The 9,099-nt window shown below is 32.0% G+C and overlaps 2 protein-coding genes across 2 annotated transcripts; one reads left to right on the forward strand and one right to left on the reverse strand.

Annotated features, from left to right (window-relative positions):
* Positions 1-1,507: 1,507 nt before the first annotated feature.
* LOC126832917 (uncharacterized) lies at positions 1,508-3,024 on the forward strand. Its single transcript, XM_050563957.1, has 4 exons — positions 1,508-1,665; positions 1,740-1,874; positions 2,339-2,584; positions 2,653-3,024. Exons 1-4 carry the CDS (start codon positions 1,508-1,510, stop codon positions 2,870-2,872), a joined length of 759 nt encoding a protein of 252 aa, XP_050419914.1. The 3' UTR covers positions 2,873-3,024.
* A 2,402-nt stretch (positions 3,025-5,426) lies between these two features.
* LOC126832926 (dnaJ homolog subfamily C member 3) lies at positions 5,427-8,838 on the reverse strand. The gene is made up of 10 exons (XM_050563974.1): positions 8,605-8,838; positions 8,436-8,528; positions 7,997-8,121; positions 7,854-7,928; positions 7,450-7,778; positions 7,219-7,369; positions 6,912-7,104; positions 6,632-6,800; positions 6,320-6,429; positions 5,427-6,249 (listed from the first exon to the last, which is right to left on the reverse strand). The coding sequence occupies exons 1-10, from the start codon at positions 8,681-8,683 to the stop codon at positions 6,116-6,118; spliced, it is 1,458 nt and encodes a 485-aa protein (XP_050419931.1). The 5' UTR covers positions 8,684-8,838; the 3' UTR covers positions 5,427-6,115.
* Between the last annotated feature and the right edge of the window lie 261 nt (positions 8,839-9,099).

Here is a 9,099-nt window from a genome sequence, read left to right on the forward strand (position 1 = left end):
ATGTATTTGTATTTGGTATACCTATAATTAAATATTTACTAAAATTAAAAATACTTATTTAAATGTAAACTTAACTTTCCTTGCAAGTATAATTTCAAAGTAAAACTCTGGCAAACCAAATCTACTGATAACATAATAACCGAGTTTTCGGGGGAGTAATTTTGCTAATAGCTTTTATGTATTCATTCGATTTGAGATATTTCATTAATTTCATTTAAAATAACGGCATGATCTTTTTTCGGAAATTTTAAGTTAGCTTTTGCTTCTGCGAAAGATTTTGAATTGTTGTTGATATTTAATTGAGATGTTGAAGGTTGTGTTGGGGTTACTCACGGTTGATTAAATTGCCGTGGCAATTTTTTTTCGGTTAAGTTTTGCCGTAGTGTACCGATGAAAATAATCATAATGTACGAATGATTGATTATAATAATAATATTTTATCGTCGTACATGGTTAATAGTTTGCGAAGCAACGAAAATAAACAATTATCATTATTTTGACTCGAACAATTTTTCTCTCAATAAAACATACTTTTCTCATTTGTTTTGAATTATTGTTTACTGTGACTTTTTAAATATACAACAGTTATTGGAAGGATTACGTTTACTTTGACGTCAGACATTTTTAGAGAGAGTATTTGTCGACTGCATTGTAAATTTGTAAGTACGTTTAAATTATTCTTATTTGTATGGTATTCACTACAAATTTCACGAACAAAAAAATAACGATTAAAATATATATTATTTTGTATAGAAATTTAAGATGAGAAATAACGATTAGTGGAAATCTCCTCGTGATCAACCCTATAGAACACTCCCACCCATTTCCTCGCAATAAAGGCATTGATAGTATGATTTTGAATGGAATTAAAATCCAAATCAGACATAATTGTATAACGTCACTACGTTGCCGAAATAGAATACAGAAAAATATCCTATAGTCGCGTTCCTAGATTACACCATGGCACAGTAGAGGGTTTTGAGAGGTAGGACAAGATGGTATAGTTGAGAAGATTGAAGGATGAACCCAAGAACTTTCCGATTTTTTCAACTCGGTAAATTATACATTATTATTCCTTAAACTATTTTAATAGGCATTTATGTTTTCATTTTATTTCAAATATTTCTCTAAAAAAAAATTGCGTTTATGTATAAAAAAACCGTAGGTTTTTTTCAATTATCATAGCAACCATTCTATTAAAAGACGGTAATAAATAATAATCTCTGTAATTATGTGTTTAGTTGTCAAGACCAGTTTGCTCGGCCGTTGTCTAGGTACCCTCGATCAACAAGATGTTTTTCGCCTTTGCCGTTTAAAGTTGGTGCTAATCGGATATCACTGCTCAACTTTTTACGAATTTCGCCGATTAAATACGTTTAATTGCCATTTACCTGCCTCTCACAGTTTTCTATACGCGCTACAGTCATACTTTGCTAAATAAATTATTTCACTATCGTTTACTTTTTATAAAATTGTGTTTTTTTATTACCATAATAATAAGTTTAAAATGCCGCCGTCCGGGAACGAAAACCCAAATCCCATGGACATGGATTCATTTCGAACGGCGTCTCCTTCCATTCCCAGTCCGGTACATAGCGATTCGTCGGGAGACGAGAGCGACAGTACTATAGCAGAAGCCATCAATTACTGGTTCCAAAGACTCGAGTAACCCACCGACTAATATACATCAAATAAATAATTTATATATAATGTATTTATACTTGTATATGTATAATTAGTGATCCTGAAATTAATCGCATACAATTATTAGACGACAACGATAGCGAGACAGCAGACGAAGACGAAGAACGTACGCTAAAAAGGAACTCTGAAGATGATGATGATGCCGAACAACCGGCGAGGAAGATATCCAAGTAATTTTTTGCTGTACTTGTGCCGACTGGGATAATTCTGCGGTGTTTGGGTAAACAGGTATGAGTCGAGGTCGTCGTGAAGAGTTTAATTCGAGAAATATTTGTTTATTTTTAATGTGGGTAACCCAGGTTAGTCGTTTATCAACATAAGTATTTCACCGAGTAGTCTTTTGGGATAATATTATTGTTAAGCGTTTATGGAGAATTAACTTTGAGGTCTACGGTGAAGGTAATATGCGATGATTTCTTTTCGTTTTCCGCGTTGGTCGAACCAAGTTTCTAGATCAATTAACATTTTAACAAATATATTTCGACGGTCTTGCGATGCTAAATGTAAAAAATAAATAAATAAAAACACATTTTAAATACAATATCATCGGTGAAGCTAAAAAAATGAATTTTTTTTCTCATCGGCTGGGTGCGATTGTTATCATTATATTCATACGATTTAAATAATGTTTTAGGAGACACGCTTCTAGCGACACTGAAGAAAACGATGTTGACATGTTACCTGGACCTTTCTGCTCGAATACCTCACCACACCAACGGTCCAGAGATTCGAGACCGCCGGCTCCGTCTGTGGCTAGTGTTTGCCCGCAGCAGTCGGCCCAACTGCCCTGCCAACTGGATCCACTGTCTGTCGAGGAACGTCATCGTAGTTTGAGTAGTTCGACATGTACAATAATTGTGCCTCCGATCCCAGTACATGAGTAAGGCGCCGACCAAACACATCACCAGCCTGGTGTTAATAACACACAGTTTTTACGTACAATTATAGCTATTTTGAATTTACTGACTCGGACGACCATAGTCCAAATATCGACTCCGACAGTGTCCACGAACGTCCACGGACAAGAAGACCTGATCCTATGCCGGACGATTTGGACGAATATGCAGTCGACTACATGTCGGACTCGATTGACGACGACGACGACGACGATGGGTTTCGCTTGGTCATCGACGAGAGTAATGGAATGGAGATGGATGGATCAAGATAATCGATAGATCTCACAACAGAATGATTGCACTTGTGACTTTTTTGTGAACATTGGACCACAAGCCTGAAAATTAATTTCAACGTAGGAACAAGTAAGAAAGACGTTGACGCAGTGGCATCGCGACTCCAACTGTTGGTGCCGTCAAGCCCCGCCGCTGGATGGCTACTGCGTTCACCGGCCTATCTTTGCCTATCCGTCCGTGATAATATCAAGCCTACTTTTCTTATGATTTTTATCTTATTAATCATTTTCCATAGTCGGACCGTAAGCTCACGTGATATAGCTGACTTAAGCAGTCTTTTGTATTTTGCTAAATTGTTTTGTAATTATTTTTTATTTTTATTACACATTTTTCGGTATTAATGTTTTTGATATTTTTTTTGTTATTGTTACTACTTTTACTCTTTTACTGTTTATTGTTGTAATATTTTGTTTATCGAATTACCTTACTTGTATACTTATTAGTGTTAATACTAGTAAATATTTGTTTTGACCAATTTATATAATAATTTAAATATATGGTATTTATTTTTTAATTTACTCTGTTGTTTTTCCATAATTATTCGCGTTTCTTTCTGGTTATTTTTCGCGTTTATTTTCAAAAAAGAATAGTATAATATATTTAAAAACTACAATTGACATCTTAGACTAGTCATTTTTTACATAGTTAAAAAATAAATGGCGCCAGACGCCTAAACGAAGCACACTATTATTTCATGTAGTTAAATTGCCTACATTGGACGTCGTTTTTTAACCAGGCGTGTTTCTTGTCAAAATCGAATAATTTAATGATGTAATGTTCGATTTCAAGATTATAGTAAATACCATAGCTATCGCCTATACCTAGGTATAAAAAGCGTAGTTTAGCTACAGATGATACCTGGGCATTATTTGAAATATTTTTGAACCAATTTCTTCATGTAGCATGTTTACAGATCGGAAATCATACATGGAATGCAATTACTAGAGACAAATAGTCAAATTCGAGAAAAACATTGAGAACGACGACATAACGTTAAAAACGTGTTCGTCAACATTTTGAAACATTTACATTTTTTTGCTGTATAAGTGAACAAATAAAATGATGATATTTTTCTTTATTATATTAAACTTTCAAAATTGAATATAATAAAATATGAATTTTTAAACTTGTTTAGCTAAGATAATTAGTTCATAAAACAATTACTGTAAAGTAAAATTTTCTATATTTTTGATTACCTTGTTTATAATAATATATTCGCAGTAATTACTTCAAATGGAATTCACCAGTGCAAAATAAATGAGGTTGTATTGACGGTACTGCTATTTGTAGGATATTCAATGAGCAAAAAAAAATTAAATATATATTAAATTAAGTATATAATGCAATTAATTATAGTTTTTTAGGCACAAAGTAGTTATTATTGTGTTAAAATATATCGGCCAATGGCATTCCCAAGAGGGTTCGTCATCTCTCTTTATTGAGCCTATCCTGAACCAGAGTTGGACAAAATATAAATATCATATTATGACATGATCAATATCATACACGCAGGAGTAGAACTAGAAATGAAAAAAGGGAGAAAAAAATTCACTTAAAATACATACAAGGAATAGTCATAAAGTTTAAGACATATTTTACATAATAAAAAACAAATACATATTTTAATATATTATATTATAAAAAATAAATATAAAACAATTTAAGTACATAAGGGGCTGAAACCATCCGCCCCTGAATACATGGAGTTATGTTAATGAACAGTATCTTCAATCAAATCAACACAACCATTATCCAACTAATAATCATCAATTGTGCTTATTGTAGAAAGTCTAAAAATTTACAGTTTGTACATGACTAATTTTTTTTTTTTTTTAACTCAATTTGAGTGAAGATTCAACTATTTAAAGGAATAGGTACATCACGACCCCCAATAAAATAAAACCAGTACATTAGAGTTGGAGTATAGCGAGAATGGAAGAGACCATAGGTAAAAAACCAAGCAGTCTTAATAATACGTCTAGTGGCGTGAAATCCTTCATCACTCCCCCTCACATATGTGCTACTTTAATGTGTAATAGTTTGTGGTTTACATCTAATTAGTACTGAATTTAGATTTCATAAAATTAAAAAAAAAAAAGTATATTGAATCTTATTTAACTAAATATATTAAACCTAAAAGAATACTGAAATCGTTTGCAATCAGTTTTTAAAATTAGAACCATCCAGTTCAGTTTATGAAATTTCTGTTTACTAGTTTTGGTTTTCTAATGTACCAAGTTGGATTTCTTCAAACATTGGCTAAGCTGTTAATGACAAATTAGTTTTAATTTTTGATTTTAATAAAAAATTTATTTTAAACATATAATGTACATAATGTAATACATGGGATTTTTTATTTTTTTTAAAGACACATATAACAATTAAAAATATGATAACCTATTATTATAAGTATAACAGTCATTTTTTTTACAAATGTATTAAAAACTTATCAAAATATATAATATTTTGTCATTTTACACTCAGAAAATTGTGTTTTCTTTTTATTATTTTTAAACCCCCTCCAAGTAAAATTTTTTTAACATGCTAATGGTTAGAACAAAACTTTTTTTTTTAAATAACTAACAATTTATAGAATAGAATAAGAGCTATATAAAAATAACTAGTTTTATTAACAATTTAATTTTCAATAATAAGACAGAATAACAGAACAAGTTTGTTAAAAGTATAATAAACTTTAAGTTGTTGCTGGTTATGACATAATTCACCGTAACAATATTAACAAATTATTAGTGTGGCACAGTATTAAAATTTGAATTATCTTAATAAAAAAACAGTAAAATAATTAATTTTTTTTGTGTATGTGTTTGCCAGACAGATAGTATACAAATTGCATATTATAATTACAAAATATGATAGGCAAACAATTATAAATAAATAAACAAAGTTAGCCCAAAAAATGAAACGATTATCATAAACATATTTGGGAAGTACGATTACCTAGTTAGGTTTTTTTTTTAAACAGTAGAAACGGAAGATATTATACATGAAATTTGTGTCTGCCTTTGTTGGTCAAATGAAGCTTAGTTACCTTGTTACAATAATAATTAATCTAATCATATCTATGTACAATATTGATGTTTAATGTTGATTACTTTTACATTAATGTATTTACATTCTAGCACGCACAGCCTTTTTGTGACCTGGATAATAGGACGAAAACCAAATCGTTTATGGCACCATACACGAGTGCGTCATACGAATTAGTTAAAATTAAACTTAAAAGTGAATGGACTTCCGTGAAACTGGTGGAACTGTTGGAACGGATTGTGGCCTTCATGACGCCCCGACTCCGGGTCCAGAGGATCAATACCTCGATCAAACTGTTCTCGTTTTTCTGCTCATAAATATAGGTAAAGTAATAAATAATAATTCACATAAAAAAAGAAATCATTTAACTTTCATACCAGGATCCGTTAGTACTTCTTTGGCCGCAGCTATTTCAATAAATCTCTTCTCGGCATTCTTTTTTGCCTCGCCTTGGAAGTTATCCGGATGCCACTGTTGTGCAGCTTTTCTAAAATAAACAACACAATAGCAGCGCTTATTAGCATGGATTCAAAACAAATTCAAAAAAATATTATGAACCCTAAAACCTAAAAATTAAAACCTTTTCACAATCAAAACCGGAAATTTTAAAACCTGTTACGACTCTCTGATTGTTTGTAATAAATAGTAAAAAATAAAACCCCTATAAAATTAATTCAAGCACAAAATACCTGTATGCCTTAACAATTTCTTGTTTGGTTGCAGTTCTTTTCACGTTCAATATTTTATAATAATCTTTACGCTCAGCTTGTTTTTGAAGTTTCTTAGCCTTTTTTAATCCTTCGTTCGCTCGTCTGTGTTCTTGATCAATATGGAGTGCGTGCTCAAAATCTCTGATGGCTAACATAAAAATGTGCACACACACCAATTGTAGATTATTTTTTAAAATAATTAAATATATACTCTGTTATATAAAATATTTGTTCCTAAAAGATATTTCAATTAAATTACCTTCTTCGAACATTGAATTCACTATGTACGCATCGGCTCGGTCGCAATAAAGGTCTGGCGTCTGACTTATTTCTAAAGCGTCACTACAGTACTTCAATGCCTGAGAAAGTTCATCTGTTTGTTGGTAGCACTGACATAGTTTTTCATTGGCTATGTACCTTACATAGTCTTCTTGTTTCTCCAAGTCCAACACCTAAATCAATTTTATTTAGATTAGTTTTATACACATATATCAGTAATTATTATGCATAGTTATTGAAAAACATTTTAGCCTCGGTAAAAGGCCGAGATGGTAAAATAAACTTACTTTTTTGGCAAACTGAATACAACTAGAATAGTCTTTAATATTAAAAGCGGACAAACTATCTGTTAAAAATCTATCTATTTTCTTAACAATTTTATAATGAGCGTGACACGCTTTGTGATCGGGATCTAGTTTTAAACATTCTCTAATTTCTCTAAAAAAAAAAAAAAGAAAGATTAATGTTATAAGTCTAGTCTAAAACTATTTTGTGCGCTAAAAACGTATCATACTTACTTAAGTGATTCTGTTACTTGTCCTATACTGTAATGTAATTTGGATAGCTTGTAATAACCGGCAGTATCATCAGACTGAAGCTTCGTAGCAGTCCGCAGATCCATTATTGCGTGTTGAATATTACCGTTTTTCATATGCGCCTGTGAACGTCTCTCTCGCAAAAATGGCGCCCAAGGACAATGTTCTATTATACGGTCATAGATTTGTATTGCGCTCTGGTGGTCGTTTTGGTCTTGATAGTATACAGCCAAATCCACATCATACGCAAGACCATCTAATTTCGAATACAGTTCATTTGCTTCCGCGGAAAAATCGTCATTACCAATGTACTATAATATAAATTTATTTATGCATGAATTACTGTTTTAGTAAAAATTACACAACTACCTTCGGTGTATACTTACTACATGGTATAGATCTTTCTTGGCTTCTTCAAAAGATGCTTGTTTCATATACACAACTCCACGTTGAAATCGAGCCTATAATAACAATAATAGTAATTAAGAAATGTAAATTATTTATTATTAATTTAACAATAGCAACATACGGATTTGAAGTCCGGCTTCAGTTCAAGAACTTTTCCAAAATCTAGTAACGCAAATTTCGCTTTTCCCAACGCTAAATACACTGTTCCTCTTTTAAAATACGTTAAATAATTTTCAGGATCACCCTCTATAAAAAGGAAAAAAAAATATATTAGACATTTATTATATGACATAATTTTCAATGCACATTACAAAAGCAACAGGCTACCTAAATAATATTTTTATTGGTGTTCAAATTTGGATTCATTAAGATTAAATTATAGGACCAATCAATACATCAAAGTTGAAGCTTAAATAATTATTAACTGAAAAGGTTTTGTTTATTCGGTTTGGATTTTGCCAAAGTATCAACAAATAACTAAAGCAATAATTTTTCTATTCTGGCTACATAATATGGAAAATCGCTATATAAAAATAACATTTGATTTAAGATTTGCTTACCAACAGCAGCGTGGTAATGAGACAGAGCGTCTTGTAGTTGGCCTCGAGCTAGGAAATTACGTCCCATTTCCAAATGATTCTCCACTTCGGAACCTGTAAAACGAAAACGGTGATTCTACAGATCACAGAAACAGGAAGTGACAGCAACCAGATAAAAAAAAAAACTTACCCGATGTGACGGAATCTAAAGCCAAGAAAAACAAACAAGTGGAGTACAGTTTAATCTGTACCCTTTGCCAGATCTCCATGACTGGTGTGTGAACTGTGCTACTGGCTGTTGGTTCAATAAAATGTGTAGTCGGACAAACGTCGTGCCATCACATTCGGTATTTGGATTAATTTAAAAGCAATCAGTTGAACAAAATCGTCGGAAGTACAGCAGCTATGCCGTGTTGTGGACTTTTGAAATGATAACGAAATCACTGATAACCGTCATGGTCGCGTTCGGTTGTCGGCAGCGTCGAAACCGTTTTCGACTTTTGATTTTTCTCGATTTCCTAATTCCAGTTTTACCGTATTCGACGTCTTAAACGTGAAACTTTGTGTTGCAACCAAAATCAATTCTTTACCGGTAATTCCCTAAAAATCCGGTACCGTTTCCATAGCCGGTAAAATGTCCAGTAAACACTGTCTGCAAACGCGCCCATGTGTTCTTTATCGAACG

Source organism: Adelges cooleyi, unplaced genomic scaffold (genome assembly GCF_023614345.1).
Source record: "Adelges cooleyi isolate 19-005CV unplaced genomic scaffold, UGA_ACOO_1.1 ACOO_flye_CR_arks_rails_tigmint_CR_PRNA_167, whole genome shotgun sequence".
NCBI lineage: Eukaryota > Metazoa > Arthropoda > Insecta > Hemiptera > Adelgidae > Adelges > Adelges cooleyi.

What these genes read in the sequence shown, in the direction of transcription:
- LOC126832917 (XM_050563957.1), top strand. Translation starts at nt 1,508, where the DNA reads ATGCCGCCGTCCGGGAACGAAAACCCAAATCCCATGGACATGGATTCA. An exon ending in TACTGGTTCCAAAGACTCGA is followed by an intron (nt 1,666 to 1,739) that starts GTAACCCACCGA and finishes ATGTATAATTAG; the next exon opens with TGATCCTGAAATTAATCGCA. An exon ending in CCTCCGATCCCAGTACATGA is followed by an intron (nt 2,585 to 2,652) that starts GTAAGGCGCCGA and finishes GTACAATTATAG; the next exon opens with CTATTTTGAATTTACTGACT.
- LOC126832926 (XM_050563974.1), bottom strand. Translation starts at nt 8,683, where the DNA reads ATGGAGATCTGGCAAAGGGTACAGATTAAACTGTACTCCACTTGTTTG. An exon ending in TTTAGATTCCGTCACATCGG is followed by an intron (nt 8,529 to 8,604) that starts GTAAGTTTTTTT and finishes TTCGTTTTACAG; the next exon opens with GTTCCGAAGTGGAGAATCAT. An exon ending in GAATTCAATGTTCGAAGAAG is followed by an intron (nt 6,801 to 6,911) that starts GTAATTTAATTG and finishes TTTTTATGTTAG; the next exon opens with CCATCAGAGATTTTGAGCAC.